This window comes from Oryza sativa, chromosome 2 (genome assembly GCF_034140825.1).
Source record: "Oryza sativa Japonica Group chromosome 2, ASM3414082v1".
NCBI lineage: Eukaryota > Viridiplantae > Streptophyta > Magnoliopsida > Poales > Poaceae > Oryza > Oryza sativa.
This window is the reverse complement of record NC_089036.1, coordinates 22,243,253-22,260,696: the sequence shown is the minus strand read 5'-3', so window position 1 is coordinate 22,260,696 and position 17,444 is coordinate 22,243,253. Positions and strand designations below refer to the sequence as shown.

General features: G+C 37.0%; 1 protein-coding gene across 3 annotated transcripts; it reads right to left on the bottom strand.

Annotated features, from left to right (window-relative positions):
* Positions 1 to 6,764: 6,764 nt before the first annotated feature.
* LOC4329724 (ent-cassa-12,15-diene synthase-like) lies at positions 6,765 to 15,179 on the bottom strand. 3 transcript variants are annotated; one of them, NM_001416686.1, is made up of 14 exons: positions 14,885 to 15,172; positions 14,683 to 14,792; positions 11,805 to 12,090; positions 11,104 to 11,284; positions 10,381 to 10,598; positions 9,945 to 10,065; positions 9,776 to 9,873; positions 9,471 to 9,682; positions 9,265 to 9,377; positions 9,077 to 9,172; positions 8,735 to 8,950; positions 8,477 to 8,618; positions 8,051 to 8,296; positions 6,765 to 7,498 (listed from the first exon to the last, which is right to left on the bottom strand). In NM_001416686.1, exons 1-14 carry the CDS (start codon positions 15,021 to 15,023, stop codon positions 7,187 to 7,189), a joined length of 2,490 nt encoding a protein of 829 aa, NP_001403615.1. In that variant the 5' UTR covers positions 15,024 to 15,172; the 3' UTR covers positions 6,765 to 7,186. The 3 variants fall into 3 exon arrangements, with proteins under 3 accessions (NP_001403615.1, XP_025878382.1, XP_066163120.1); XM_026022597.2 differs by having other exon boundaries at positions 7,036 to 7,498; positions 14,683 to 14,762; positions 14,885 to 15,179; XM_066307023.1 differs by having other exon boundaries at positions 7,036 to 7,498; positions 14,683 to 14,759; positions 14,885 to 15,179.
* Positions 15,180 to 17,444: the final 2,265 nt, after the last annotated feature.

Genomic DNA, 17,444 nt, shown 5'->3' with positions numbered 1-17,444 from the left:
CATTCTAAGCCAAAGAGCCACGTGGTTGTTAAATAGGTACCGGTTTTAGTTAAAGCCAGCACCTATATGGTCATAATAGGTACTGGTTCTAAGCCAAATTGCAACGTGGCTGTCAAATAGGTGCCGGTTTTTAGGTTAAATCAAATCAACAACCAAAAGTTAAATGGATCGAGAAATAATGACTATTTACCTTTAGCCTTCAATCTTTAACCAAACCCCACAAAAAAATGGAGCAAAATCTGATCCCCTCCTCTAGCTGATCGGGCAAGAACGAGAGGCGCCGCTCTCTTCTTGCTCAATCAGCTCGAGTGGCAAGGGATGGAGTATATGTACTGCTGTCGAAACAAAGGTGCTGGTTCTAGACCCAAAACCGGCACCTATGAGCGGGGCCCACTAACGGCTACTACAAGCGCTGTTGGAACAAAGGTGTTGGTTCTAAACCAAAAAACCGGCAACTTTGTCTTGTCATACAAAAGACCGGCACCTATGTGTAGGGACCACCATCGGTCATGAAAAGAACTATTGGAACAAAGGTGCCGGTTTTGGGTCGAGAACCAACACCTTTGTGTTGTCATACAAAAACCGGCACCTATGTGTAGGGCCCACCATCGAGCATGAAAGGAACTATTGGAACAAAGGTGCCGGTTTTAGGTCGAGAACCGGCACCTTTGTCTTGTCATAAAAAAACCGGCACCTATGTGTAGGACCCACCATCGGGTATGAAAAGCACTATTGTAACAAAGGAGCCGGTTTTGGGTCGAGAACCGGCACCTTTATCTTAAAACCGGCACCTATGTATGGGGCCCACCAACGGCTAGTGTGGGAGGGAGAAGATTAAAGGTGCCGGTTTTGGGTCTATAACCAGCACCTTTCTCTGACATAGGTTTTAGGTGTCGGTTTTATTTAAAAACTGGCACCTATTTGGACATAATGGTGCCAGTTTTGAATATTTGGCTCGTGGGGATGGGTGCATCGGCGGGAAAGGCATTATAGGTGCCAGTTTTAGATGTTCCGGCACCTATAGTGATGATACATATTTGTCTTTTTTAGCAGTGTGGAATCAACCTAACCGGGTTCAAGTCATAAATTTGAAACAGGTGTTCATATTTACGGCTAATTATTGTTTCAGTGGTAGACGATGTACTCGTCGATAACGAGACAACTATGATAACTTCGTTAATCTTAATATATGTAAGTACTAACATCCCGCGTAGTACACATAAGTCTACCTTCAAGAGCATATATGCTAGCTAGCACCAACGGAAGTACTAACATCCCACGTAGTACACACAGATGTCTACCTTCAAGAGCGTATATATGCTAGCACCAACGGTGCAGAACAACGACAAGTAACGGGAAAGTAGCTGCATGAGCTTGGAATATCAAATCACGAGTTAGACTAGCTAATTGCACAGTACCAGCGCCCCTACGCGGTACATGGTCGGTGGGCGTCCTTCCATCTCGTCCCTGTCATCTGGCGACGGGATCTATAGTTATAAAAAAATTATTAAAAACATTATGTGTGATATATTTAAGTGAGATCATTTCTCTATTTTTTTTTCTAAATTTATACATGAAAATTAAGGTCTACATGGGTCTTATCAAAAAGCTGTGGGGTCAGCCAGTCCCGCAGTTTAATTATGTATATAACCGCCACTAGCGAGCGATTGGCTCATAACTACTTAACGGATGTAGTTATCTTAGTATAACAAAAAGTTCATTTTACTCCCTTAAAGTATATTGGATTACTTAACCTCATAACTATATTTTAAAAGAGTTAATTGGATCCATGCCATTTCAATTCTATTTTTCATAAGCTATATTTTAAAAAAAAGTTCATTTTACTCCCTCAAAGTATATTGGATTACTTAACCTCATAACTATTTTTTTCTCATTTTACCAATGAACTATTGAAAATGGTTCACTCCCTAGGAAAATTTCTTTCATTTATTTCTTTTTTCATAAGCTATATTTTAAAAGAGTTAATTGGATCCATGCCATTTCAATTCGTATTTTTTTAAAAAAATAAATGCTACTACTGTTCACAATATCAGGTGCATGCTACTGAAATTTTCCAAAATTTGAACCGTGAGACCAGTGGAGGGTGGAGGTGAGCGCCGGTCATGGCCTCCAGATTCACCTCGTCTTTTCCCCCACTGCCTCCAGAGCTGTTGCCTTCCCTACCGGTGGAGCCCCGCATGCCACAGCCAACGACGATGTAGTAGAGGCAAGGTTGGGGACGGAGAACCAGCGCCGCCTCATCTTCTCCCTAACCATGCAGCCAACGACGCCATGCCGGGTATTGAGCTCGGCTCCATTGCCAGATAAAGTCCCTTTGCACTATCGTCCATTAGCCTGAGCACCACCAGACATTCGCCTGAGTCTGAGAAGAAACAAAGGCGTTGGCAGGAGTTGGAGCCATTGGAGGTATTGACAAATCGTGACGAAGTCACACAGTTCAAATTTTACAAAATTTCAATGGGACGTACCCGATATAATGAAAAATAGTGCTATTTTTCCAAATCGGCAAATTTGTAATGGCATCGATCCAATTAACTAATTTTAAAACTGAAATATTTTAGTCATAGATTATGTTAAAAATTTTTACGACTGTTTGGTTAAACTTTAAAATCTCGATGTTTGAACTAATCCTAGATGCTTTCAACCTAGGTTTAGAGAGATAAAAGATCTTTTTTTTTAAAAATGAGAGATAAGTTGTAATACATCTATCATCATATTACCAAATTCTAGTGCAAAATACAACCTATATAGGGAGGAGAAAAATACCGTTAGGAAGTAAAATGAATTATTTCAATAGTTTAAGGAGTAAAATGAGCCAAAAAAATATTTTAGAAGGTTAAGTATACATGGAAATATTATTTTAGGGACCTTTTCCCCTAATAGATAATTACTTCCTTGGTTTTTCTTCATGTCACACCCCGCCCACCTAATTGAAGAGAGGGTGTGCTGTAGGAAATCAACATGAACCGACTCCCATCAAATCAAGATGCCAGTACCAATCCATGCACATAATCGCTGGTACCCGCGATCAACCGAGACGCCTCATTGCAACTAAACTTAGTATGAATAGATTATACCTTTAGCAGGTCACACCTTGAAAGCAACTCCTCCAATATAAACGGCAAGAGGAGAAGCACAGCTAGACCCAATCCACAAGCATCGGCTTAGGATTAGGAATGAAATTCTAACCTTCACTTATGTCTTCCTAGGGGAGGGGGAAAAACAACAATGGGTGAGTACATACGTACTCAGCAACGGACTGAAATTTTGAGCATGCTGGCTTCAAAGGAGGTCTGGGTTTATTTCGCAAACTTTTGAAAGCACTTTTTTAAACTCTAAGCGTGGGTTGTTTATCATGGTCGGAAAGAGGCTTTCACCTTGATCCTTTGCGTGAGTTGATTTGCAACAACTCAAGCAAGCGAAACAAATTTTAGTTGATTAAAACTATATATCATGCCTACTGTCCTATCATGACACTGGCGCACAACCTTCTGCCAACAGGCAATTTCTAACTCATTTCATTTGTTAGTTTCTTGACCTCAGCGCATCAGCTGATCTCACAAACTCATTTTTTGGGCTCCCAGAGCCATCCAAAAATATCCAGCATATATTGTTTCCCCTCGGGAAGCCTAGCTATGATGCTACCCAACATCCTATTCCACGGTCATCCATCAATCATTATGACCGATTCTGGTAACGATTCCCAACCATAACCTTTTCTCCAACCACAACCTTTTCTCAACACTTAGCAAATAAAACTATGCTAGAGGATTTGCCTGTATCCATGAGCACAGATGTTCAAACAGTTTGATATCCTCTGCAGAGGGTGCACGCTTCACCCACATGACGCGATCTTAGTCCCTCACTAGCCAAGTTGGGGAGGTTCATGACAAGGCTTTTCCAAAGCCAACCAAAGATACCTCATGCCACATAGAAGGGTTCTCTCTGAACTAAGTATGAGGAAAACCTCAACCATCTTCTACCCAAGAATTTGGATGCCATTTTTCAATCATGCCCAACACGTTAATATTTGACGTGCGCCCAACACAACAATTCAGCTCACAACACCTCATCCCAGCATTCTCCAACTATTGGCACACAAGGCATCTCTAGCCAGCTAATTACTTAGTCATGGGTGTCTGATTCCACCCATGTGGTCGCATTGTGAGATGCTCAGATAGAATTCCATGTCTGTATGTGCGATTACAAAGCATCACCATAGAGGCGACCACTTTGCATTGCAGGGTTTCACAAACAACTTTTATTTCACAAACTCACTGACACCACATGTGGAGTTTTTCACAGGTTTCATAGACCCAAGTTTCCCATTTCGACAAACAATTGTGCCCGTGAGTGGAACCATGGAATCCTAAGCCTTAATGCACTAGTGCCGAGGTACCACAATGCCGGAACAACAATGATCAGGTTATTGACAACCTACGGGTATAATGCAACTACTAGGCAGGTATGTTGGTTTGTCACGCAAACCAGGGCTAGTCAGGTTTATCGTGCACAGTGGCCTTGCAATTTTGCAAACATAGTATTTTATAAAATGGGAGCAATATGATCGAAGGATGACTTGCCTCCGTCTTTGTTCAAAATAATTTCGGGCGTCGTCAACTACCTGCAAAAGGGAGAAAACCAACCAAATCCTAAAGATATAAAATATTACTATTAATAAATATTAATGTCATTAGGTATATCTCAATGTTAGAAAAAGATTAGACACTTGAACTGGGTCGATTGGAATTACGGTGGAGATCTGAATTTTCGAAAGAAATGATTTTCTTGAAAAAAGAAAGGAATTAGTTGAAATTAGAAAGTAATATTCGCAGAATATTCCCTGACAGGTTTGGTCCATTGTTCCGTGAGAAGAGGGAGAAGAAGATAGTTTTTTAGACTTCTGTTTGATGAAAAAATAAAAGGAAAAGGCTAGCTGCTGGGCTCAGGGACTGTTGGGCTAAAAGAAAAGAGAGGGAGAGGGACATGTAATGGACTTGGATTGGTGGGCTGAGAGGGAAAGAGGTGCGAGGTAAAATAAACATGTTAGATTAGGGTTGAGGGGGAAAACGTTCGCTTTGGTCCTCAAACATGGGTGGAGTTTAATTCACACCCTTCAACCGCTAAATCGGATATAGAGCGTCCTCCAACTTCTAAAGCCGATACAAATCAAATCCTTAGCAGTATTAAGAGTGGTTTTGACATACATGGCATCCTAATCAGAAAAAAATAAATAAATATGCATTAGGGGTAGTGGGACCCACATGTAAGTGGCAAAACTCACCTTCCTCCATCTCGCACCCTTTCTCTTTTCACCCTCTCTCCACTGTCTTCTCTAGAAGCTAAGTTTAATAGTATAGCCAACTACTAGATCCAAATTATTTATAATTAATCTAATAGTCTATTGATACAATAGTTACCGGGAAAGTGTATTTATCCCTTGAGGGAATATCCCATTGTTTCTTGCTTGCCATCTACATAGTCACCAAGCAAATTGAAATAAACTGACAAGATAGATTAATATGAAATATATCGCCCCACAAGCATGCAAGTTAAAAATTCAATTTCTACAAATTATAACAAAAATAACAAACATAACTGCGAATATACAATAACTATTTTTATTTTAATTTGTTTTTCTGTTGCAACTTGTACAAGTTGAATTTGGCTTTGCATGTTTGTGGAATGACATAATTCATATTAATCTATGTTGTTAAAAAAATTATATCTATTTAGGTGACATGCAAGCAACGAGGGATATCTTCTCAAGGGATGAAAATCCATATCCATTATATATGAAACACCTTTACATTATATATGAAACATCCATTTGTAACTGCCAAAACATTATAAAATGCGTCCTGAAACATTCAAAGAACACCACATGTAACGTTTGCAAAATGTAATAAAACATCGAAATACACTTATTGAAATATCCAAACAATACCAAATGAAATATTAAAAAAGTTCATTGCGACAAAAAAGAACTTAGTCGAACTCTTGTGAAAACATTGTCTTCTCACACATGAAACAATGAGTTTCAATGGCCAATATATATATATATATATTTTTTCATCGAAATAAAATCAATAGAGATCTTATTATAAAGATTTAATTATGATAAATACAATGGTGTATTTGTAAATTGGATAAATAATTTAAGAGATCGTCGCTTAATTTGCGCATGCATTGATCGCATGTGAGTTGCATGCACACATTCTGCCACAGGCTCACACTCCAGATGTGGGAGAAGGAGACTAGCATGTCTGTAGGAAGAAGAGAACTATTGATTTGAAAGTAAGGTCGTCATGTTGTATCCGATCGATGTTCTGTCTACGCTCGAATGACCGATCTGAAATGTTTTTCTAATTTGTCTTCGGTTTTTTATCATTAAGCATCAAGTCATTTTCTTAGAGATAAGTAGTTCAGTTTGTTAGGATAAGAAGCAGAGTTAGAATCTATTTAAAGAGTTGTAATTGTTTAGGAAGAGTTAACGAAGAATTAAACAGAATCTATATTTTTCATATATCTATCGTTCCTCGATTCCTTTCTTCGTCCTTCCTCCCTGCGTGCCCTCTACTCTATTTTACGGTTTTTTGCTTTCTTCTGCAGGTTCATTATCTACCAACTACACCGGCGGCGAGGTCAGGGCCATATCCTCCAACACACCACGACTATATTCTCTATCTACAAAAGAATAACTTTTAAAAATGAATCCAGACAATTATTTATCCAGATTTGTTCTCAGAAGTAGGTTTTTTCTTGGGATGGAGTGTACAATTTACATCCTGTGCTAGGTCGTGACAACATACCCCAAAGATGTACGATTATGTTGTTCTGGTAGCCACCAGCTCTGGATACTTACATCGTATCTCTGTTTATTACACATACCTAACCTATGTATTTATTTGCTCTTTCATATAACATACATGACGCAAATCCTAACAAATTTGAGTATGGACGACGACCATCCTCTACTCTCTTATATATGGTTCCACTCTGTCCACAAACCGGTGAAAATTATGAACCAGATTAGTGCGGCCATCGATCAAACTGTGTAATCCCAACTAAGTCATCCACATTCTGATTACCTCAGCTTTTACATGCAACACTGGTAGTACTTTAGTATCCAAAAAAAAAAAAAGAAAAAGTGACAGAGATGAATCTACAATAATCTGAGTTGAAGTGGCTCGTTGATGACTGCATCCACTGCGCTGACCATCTCTTTGGGAGAACTGAATCCGTCGGTCTGGTAGTAGAACAGGTGAAGAATCTTGCACATCTTCCAGAACAGCTGCTTGCACGGCCTCGGGATAGGGCCTTCCTGTTCGCTGACGACCAAGCTCAGCAGCTTCCTCCGTGAGGCGTCGATGCGCTTCATCACTTCGGTTTTGGCCTCGTCTACGGACATGGAGCCGCCGCTAGCGTGAACGAGCAGCGAGACGCCGTTCGTCATTTTGCCGTCCGACTCCTCCCTCTGCGCCGCAATTTGAGAAGCAATGCTTCGTCAGAACTTGCAAGCTCTAATTAACTGACCAGCAGCTAGCAACCATGGCTAATTACTAGTATTTCCAAAACAAATTAGAGTAATAATTAAATTATTTTTTTAAAAGAAAAACATTTATAACTATTTTATCAAAATTACAGTCTTTAGCTAGGCATTTCATAGAACTAAAACAATACCTGATTTTGAAAGTTAGTTCTACAACTCTACATGTTAGACACACACACATATATACAGGGTATAAAGTTGTAGTTTTATGATAAAATTGTTTTTTTTTAATTTTTATGAACTTCCGGTCAAAATTGCACAAAAAGATAATCTTGATAAAATAACCGCAGTTTGTGAAATTTTTGTTAATAATTAGGGCCTTAGAAATGTCGTACCAGATTTTCTCCGTTGGAACTAATAAATACACAATCTTACGGATTACTTACACCTTAAAATTTTTAATTTGCATATCTACCAAAATTTTGAAAAAAAAAAGAGGACAAGGACAGCATGGACTTTCTGTCACAAAGTACGTACCTCAATGCCTCGAATGTCATTCAGGAGACGGCCGCAAGTGCCCATCAGCCTGAACAACTCATCGTATTCTTCAAGTTCGACAATACCCTCCGGGAGCTTTTCTCCGATCAGAAACAATGCCGACATCACCGTACAGCCCTGTCCAAGTGACACCATGCCACTTTCCATGTATTCTTCGAACGTTGGCAGATGCTGGCTCCTCTGCCATTCTGCCTCAACCTTCATACACCTCACCACATGTAGCCACTGCAGATACATATATAGAGAGAATTCTAACTTGTTAATATTAACCGGAAGTAAGCGAATACTCCCTCGGCTCCAAAATATAACGGATTTTGGACAGATGGGAGTGCCTTATATTTTACGACAGAGGGAGTATGCAACAAAAAAAATTCAAGCAATCGCGCAAAAACGAGAGTGACTCACTACGTCTACTAGGTACTTGGTAACATCATGGCCTTGTAACGCGGAAGCCTTTGCGCCAATCTCGTTCACCGTATTATAAAGAGCCTGGAACACGATCTTTACATCTTCAGAGTAGTACTCATCTTCACCAGGCTCTTCCCACCTATATATGAGAACCATTTTTTGCATGGCAGAGAAGATAAATTAGCTAGCTAGCTCGCTAGAGATATAAAACATGGCAACATTTTTGAGAAAAAAGAAGACATATTAATTAATTACTTCTCCATTAATGCTAGGAGGTTTTCTTGTTCTTGTTCTAATCCACCAACATCGAAGAGATCGTCGATAACAGCCGTCAACCAAGCGGTTCTTGCCCACGAGGTGCGAGCGTAGCCCATTTCAGGACGGAATGTGGTGGCAGCACCAGAGAGATAGCAATATGTTATCTTCTGCCGTGCGAAATGTAGCTGGTCGAGTCTGTTGTCTTTCACCCAACTGTAAAAAAAGTTTTTTTTTTTGGCAATTTGTCTAGGTTAGAACCATATTGGAACAGTATTGATCTTGAGTTGTTTTTTTTTAAAAAAAAGGAATAATAACATGACAACGGCCTGGAACACCAACCTTTCGAGATAATTCAGTTCATTCTGGTAATTAGATTGAGAGATGCAGAAATCATCGACAGCCAAAGCTAGAAAATCTTGACTGTCATGAACAGGCCTGATCGAGTACAGTAAGAAGCATAAGGGAATTAGTACCTCATGTGTTATTTTATTTACTCAGATTTTGCATATTTTCGATGAAAGCCTTACATGCACTCTGTTTTCAGCATCTGGGAGCCCTTAGCGTCGAAAAGCACAATGTTCTTCCTGTGGACTAGACGTTCCAATGTGCTGTAGAAGGGATACTTCAGAGCAAACTCGATCTGAAATTACAAAAGCGAAATTCTCATTTAAACACAAACTGAGCTGTCTGAAGCGAAATGGCCAAATGGGAATTTCAAATTGAAGGCAAGAACCTCTTCACGGCCTGGAGTTCCTTTCCCATTAGAGCACAGCATTTCCTTCAATAGGCTGCCTGACCAAGAGCCTATGCTATCTAAGATCAAATCATTTTCTGATATACTGTGTTTCGAGGTCTTGTATACTTCCAGTACAGATTTTCTATCGTTTAGATACCCTTGAAGCGAATCACGGAAGCCTGAAGCTCCAGCAACATGAGATAGCTCATCTGCAACGTATTTTAATCAAATACGTTAAATCAAAAGAAATTCTAGATGAACCCCAATATGAAATAAGATCAAATTCCAGAATTCGAACGCACCTGAGGAAACATCGTAACCGTTCATTCTTAAAAGGCGAAATGCCATTGCGCACGTTGTTACGTCTAACATGATTTCCTCATCTTTCCCTAACCAGGAACTGTAAACTTGATCATCAATATTTGAGCTCATATATACAAACAAACAGAAATATTTATTCGAGGTTATTACCTGTATGTCATGTCAAGGATGCTCTTTATTTCACTGGCAAAATACTGAGATATTCCCATGTTTTCAAGCGCATCCACCATTGAAAGCTGACAATATATGTTTAGTGGATACAGTGTTGGCACTGCAACAATGTACTACTGTATTAGTAAGTACTTAATTAATAACAGAATGTAGCAAGTTCTTGATACTGCCCCCTGTTATTCATTGGATAAACATGCGTTTGATCGTTCGTTTTTTCAAAACATTAATTTTATGCAAATATAAAAAAAATCACATGCTCAAAATATGTTTAATAATAAACTAATTCACAACAAAATAAATAATAATTATGTATTTTTTGGATAAATTAAATGGTCAAACATACGTTAAAAGTGAATTAACAGAGTAATTTTTTTAAATAAAAGAATCGGAAGGAGAAGTATATATACAAACTCACCTACACCGTCAAATTTATTGACTAGAGATTGCAAGTATTGGAGAGCTTTATCGTCGTGGTAATTGGCTAATGCGCCAGCAGTTGAAGAAGGACAGTTGAACAATGACCCGTTCTTCCTCTGGAACATCATGATTTCATCCCACTCCAGAAGGTTCCCAAATCCTTCTGCCAGATAGGCCATATAGGCCTTTCTTCCACGAGAATGGTTCCCGGCCTCTCTAAATTAATGAATCAAAACATTCAGGATAATTTACTTGTAACTCAGATATACGTCAAATCAATCGTTTGCAATCTCGTTTGTATTATTATTTTGTCAAAAAAATATATTGTAAAATTGAAATTAATAATTACCCAGTTGGCTAGCTAATAAATGTTCAGGTCTTTTCTTTTACTTTGAGCTAACGCAATTTAATGCATGGGCTAGGTTTATTCATATTTTTCCATGGCGTAGCAGTTGTTTGATCATTCTGCCTTGGATTGGTGGCAAACAATGTTGCCACGCACCCGTAGCCCATCGTGGCTAAATTATGTGTAAAAAAAATAGTTTCAGAGATTATTAGTTTTACAATTTTAGCTGAAAAGGTTCATTTTTTTAAAAAAAGTTGGCGGATGATCAGTTTTATCTAGTTTTAAAAAGTTGATGTGCTTGGAAATTGTTATAAACTTATTCGGAAACAATATAAATATCCATTCTAGGATAAACTTTGATATTGGCAATTAAACCTTTGTATTTTCATCTCCCGAAGGTGATTAAGACTATCAATATCGTTTTGTCTGACGGGGACTTCCAAGCCGGACCCATTGGCAAGGGTTAGCATAGCTGGGAAAGTGATGCCGAAACCTATAGGAGCAACTGCTTGATCATCCATCGCAATCGAGAAATTTCTTCCAATGAAACTTAGTCCTGCAGCCGTCGTACCATAGGATTAATTAAGACGTTTAAGAGTAAGATATGATTAAAGCAATTAATGTGGAAAGGTTGAAAGGTACCCTCGTATAGTTAAATCTTTACTGCGACATATAGTCCTAAAATATATCTCATCATGAAAATTTCAATAATATGTAGGTATCCCGTAGTAAAAAAAAAAACTAATAGACTTAATAGAAGTATTTGACAATGATTTCTCTTACAGTAAAGATTTTATTACCCAAGCTTGTTTTAGCTATAACATAACCATGCATGGTGTTTGTTTGGTTAACATAACCAACCATGCATGGTGTGATATGGTTTGTTTGGGCTCTAAGTTTTAAATTACCATATCACACCAAACTGAGAGAAATTAACTGAGGTACTATGGTGTTTGGGCTCTAAGTTTTAAATTGAGTATAACCCAAATTTCAATGAGTATAAAAATGTTTAAAGAAAATAGAAATGAACATTAACTTGTTAAGTGTATCTATATATAAATATTGATATATGTTACCTCTCCTGATGTGCTCCCTACCAACATTCCATTTGTTGAGTGCCAGAACACATGCTAGCGTAGATGATAGGACATCTTTGTTGGCTGTGGATATGGACCCGTCAATACTCCATGATCCATCGTCCCATTGATTCTCTAGTATCCAGTCGACGCATTGAGGGAAGCTTGGATTGTGAGACGAACCCCGGAGTGGCACCATAGCTACCCATGCAGTGTCATATGGGGATGGTGATAATTCCACTCCTTGGAGCTGCTTCCTTATACTTGCCTCGAGTTCTTTCCTGTGCTGCAGCGTTCATCACAACAATATATAATGAACTCAACAAAGGATATAGTGCAAGATCCATATATTTTTTCTATATACAATAACAATTGTGTATTGAAAATATCAAGTTGCATTGTGTTAGGCTTATTGTCTCAATATATTATTTTATTTTATTGATTTGAAAATTCGGAACTACTAATAAATTTAACTATCAAGAAATACAAATATTGAGATGTACCTGACCTAAATTCTCGACTAGTTCTTTTTATAATTTAGTCATTTCAAAAATTCGAAAAATAACATATAGTGATGTGCTTAGTTTAGAATCTAAATTGTAATATTTTAAAGAGCGGGTAATACTCTAAAAATCTGTATTAGTAAATAATGAGACGGTATTAGTTGTTCAATCCACTATGTGAAACCCCGCGCATTGCTACGGGAGTTTAGTATAATAACAATAGATAAAAATAATATGTAAGATAGCTAGATAATATAAGTTTACATAAGTTGATGTGGTTTATGATGATTTAAATAGCACATAGAATGATGATTTAAATGTAAAAATAAAGTGATGGGGTTTTAAGAGAGAAGAAAAGAAGGGGAATAATTTGGACAATAGGTTAGTCATTTAAGGGTTAAAAATAATTAAGGTGGTATAGTGAGAAGAAAAAGAGCAGGATAATTTGGACCATAAATTAATCATCTAAGAGCTAGAAATAATTGTGTGATATGGCTTAATTATAGAAGAGAGAAATAATACTAATTATGTGAGGATAAAATATATATGTATATAGGATATTATAATAAATGATGGAGAGATGATATATTAAAATATTATATAAATTATGTAGGATGGTGGTTTAACATGCTTGCATTTTAAAGCTCTAAAATTTAATAAATTATAGAATAAAATTATAGATAATATAGCATGCTTGTATGATATTTAAGATATAATAATTGTTAGAAGATGATAATATGATATATTTGCATATTGAACTTTAGGATTTAGTGGGTTCTATCTTTATCGTAAGATAGGACGAAAACGTAGCATGTACGGATTCATGGGTTTGGGTAGTTTTTCATACTAATTAATTGGAGACCCTCTTATTATCCTCCATATATATTAATCCTGCGTAGTTAAAATCCTAAACAGTCTTTCATTAATCCTAAATGGTTGAAAGTTCTCCAACAAATTAAGGAATCGAACGAAGAAAAGAAGTTGGACATCCAATCTACTATGCATCTTCATTTTTTTTTAATATTTGACGCTGTTATCTTTTAGTTCAACATTTGACTATTCATATTAATTATTCAAAAAATTATATAGTTTATTTTGTTATGATTTCTTTTATCATCCATGAAATTAACTCTAACCTTAACATATACTTTTACATATTTGCACTAAATATTATCAAACATTAAAAAAAATCACCTGTGTCATATATATATATATATATATATATATATATATATATATATATATATATATATATATAAAGGGTCATAATATTTACTGCGTGTACCTCGTTGATTGCGATATACTTCCTCCGTTTCACAATGTAAGTCATTCAAGCATTTCATATATTCATATTAATATTAATGAATCTAGATAGATATATATGTCTAGATTCATTAACATCAATATGAATGTGGAAAATGCTAGAATGACAAATGTTAAACGGAGGAAATATATGCGTATCTAATATTGTATATAAGACAAACACAAGTCGGTGTCAAAGAAGACTCATGCTAATTAGTCCTGTTACACCAGTCTTTTTTTAGAACACTGTTATACCAGTCTTTGATATGCATGCGTACGTGTCCAGAACAAGTCATGCAAGGTGCAAAACTTCCATGGACCATGGCGCCTACAAGACTGTCCCTGTCATGCATGCTAAGCAAACAAATAGCAAGGGATCAATACTTGCGCTTATGTTTTGAATCAATACTTTTCCTTACAATGGTTTCCAAATTTAAAAATTTGAGACCCCACCAAATTAAACTATAGTATTGTCACCCTAACTTAAAAAATAAGGGACTACATATCCATCATTCAACAGAAAACCTTACAAAATCTGTCAAATATAATTATAGTATAATTATATTATAATTATTATAGGACTAGAAAAAATGCCATTGTATTGCAACGGGTGAAGTCTATTTTAATCTTATTGTTGTTATATGGTTTAGTTAAGATGAAATTCACTGTGGGGGTTCGGTTGGATATATATATTTTTAGAAAATCCTGAGCTGCAGTTAGGAGTCCGATCGTCTCAGGTTAGCATGCGAGTTTTTTTAAACAGATTTCTTATATGATTACCAAAAGTGAACGATCTTAAAAACCAACTCAAATATAGATATGTATTTTCAAAAGTAATTGAACTTAAAAACTGACTCATACACAGATGATGTACCAAAATACTGGCAAAAACATCTTTAATTTTTATAATAGTAGAGATTAGCATGTAATTAATTATAATGTATATAGGATGTAAGTGGTATGGAAGTCACAAAATAAGTTAACTTTTTACTCATCCCATCTCAAATTAACTACGTCTCTAGTGGACAAAAATTTAACAGATCTTCCATCAAAATTTCTGCAATTAGTCTTACCGTCGCTTGCAGGCTCTCTGCAATCCCCTCTGCTTCCGGCTTCTTCATCTCAAGACCTCCAACAGCTGCTGCTGCTGCTGCTGGCGAAAGAATTCGCAGGTCATTGCGCCCTTCGACATATATATGTTTTTATGAACGTGAGAAAGATACGAAATTATTACAGTAATAATACTAGCTCTATCGAGATCTAGCTAGCTACTACCTCCAGTGATCCCAGGAGGAGGAGCTCTGCTGCTCGGCTGCTTTGCTGACGGCGCCATGGTCGTCGTCCCACCGGCCGGTGAAGCTCCGGCGAATTTTCCGCCGTAGCCGCCGGACGAAGGGGAACCTAGCAGCATCATTCGCGACGATGACGACCCGGTCAGAATTGCATGCAGAGGATATCGATCGAAACGCAGCAGGCAGGCAGGCAGGCAGGCAGCAGGAAGGAGCCGCGAACGAACGAGAGCGGTATGAACTACTCTATCTACTTCATTCGGTAGTTCTCCATGCCGGCCCAGTGCTGCTATGACACCTTATATACACATAGTACGCTGATCGAGTATGAATGAGCTCACCTACCGGATATTATCTACGTTTCATTTTATAAATCGCTACGATTTTCTTTTTCTAATCGAACTACTAAGTTTTTTAAAAAAACATATATAATAATATTCTTAACACGAAACAAATATATTATCAAATACATTAATGTTAAATTTAATGGAATAAACTAATTTGATATTTTAGATGTTAATTTTTTTAAAAAAGATGGTTAAATATAACTAAGTTTAATTAGGAAAATGGTTAAATCGACTTATAATTTGAAACGATGGAGTAGCTCTCAAAGAACCTCTTGTTGCTATGAAATGTATTCGCCACTATGCAGGCAATGACTATGACCTTATGAATAATAGTAATAATTAGTCCCTTTCCCTCGAAGAAAAGAAATGCATTTAGCCTAGCTCGTACCCTGGGTGTGTTGATTGGTATCTGACTGAAGAATCACAGTTTCGCACATGGTTCCTACATGCCATATTTTCAAGGTTTTGCGTGCAATATTTTTTATGAAATCGCCGCGCCTGCTTGCATCAAATTTTAGATCTTGTTACAAAGAGATTTTTGGGGAAGCTTGTGTAACTAAGGGCTGGTTTGGTTTGTGGCCTAAATTGGCCTTATCAATTTTTGTCAATGTCAAATTTTGGCATTGCTAATTTTGGCAAAGGTAAAATTATGTTTGGATTGAAGCCAAAATAGCCTAAATTAACTGTTGAAATGGCCTATTTTCTTAGGCATGCCAAAATTTGGCTTCAAACCAAATAGACAATAAACACTATTGAAATTGACAAATATTTGTAAGGCCAATTTAGGCCTCAAACCAAACCAGCTCTAAAACAAACTTAATTTGCAACTTTGTTCAACCGTAAATGCGAGCACCCGTGTCAAGTTGAGACTTGAAATCGAGTGAGCTGGTTTCACTGCAAGGAACCTAACCAATTAAGCTACGCTCATTTTCTCTAGGATCCCTAATTTATTTTGTTGGTAATGACAACACAAATAGAGAGTTTCAAATGAAGTTTGTTGACATGGTTGCAAATTTCAAATTAAGTTGGTGGTACATATAAAAATTAAAGTGTCATCTTGGATATGCTAATTCACATAAACTTTGTTTTATTGAGTTTAGCATGTCATAGTCATACTCTCTTTTCATATTATAAGTCGTTTGACTTTTTTTTGTCAAATTTATTTTTGTTTGATCAAGTTTATTGAAAAGTTTGCAATATTTATTAGTTTAATTAAATTTAACATTGAATATATTTTATTTTGATAATATGCTTGTTTTGTATTAAAAAATTATTATATTTTTCTATAAATTTTATCAAACTTAAAAAAGTTTGAAAAAGAAAAGTTGAACGATTAATATGAAGTGGGGCCGGGAGGGGGGGTATTTAGAAGAAACGAACATATACTACTGGGTGATGCAATAATTTGATTTCCCTTTTCTTTTTCGTTGTTGAGGGATTAATAACGAGTAAAATAGAGAAAGAGCGACTGAGAAAAATAGAGGGCAGAACATATGAAAAAGACGAAGAGAGCATAACTATACATGGTAGAAGTCTCTCTTCCCGTCTGAAGGAAAACATCGAAGAACACTTTGTAAGAGAGCGGATTAGTTGGAAATTTTTTCAGACAAAAGTGTGGAATGCAAATTTTCTGGTCAGTATGTGGACAAAATTTGCTGATCAACCGCTTTTTCTCAGGCTCGTGTCCAAAGTGTGTGACCCACAACAGAAATTTGACTGCCCTCTATTATAAACAGTGTGGCAGCGCCCACTCCGCAAATTTCTTTATTCACAATTAATTGATTTTTCTTACGAGGACCGTATTTGATTATTTGTGATTGTTTGATAATAATTGATTTCGATGAAACGTAGGAAGATATGAATTAATTTATTTTTAAATAAAATTTAAACTCTATAAATTTGTTTATTTCGGGAGAGAAGGAAACTCATTGCTTGGACGGAAGCTTCTGGAACCGCGCCCAAGAGACACGATCAAGATTAGTGATAATTTCTTCTGGTGGGCCCCACCACGGTACTAAGCGAGCAGTGCTGTCAAGAGGTTCACGGGAGGAAGACAGGAACCAATGCTGTCAAGAGAAGTACCTGGCTCAACCTGGCCGACTTGGGAGCTACTATTGATAACTGTTCTTTTGACAGAATTGGAATGCCACTGATGTTAGCGTCCGGGTAGATGGACATGCTTTGTCCGTCCAATTAAAA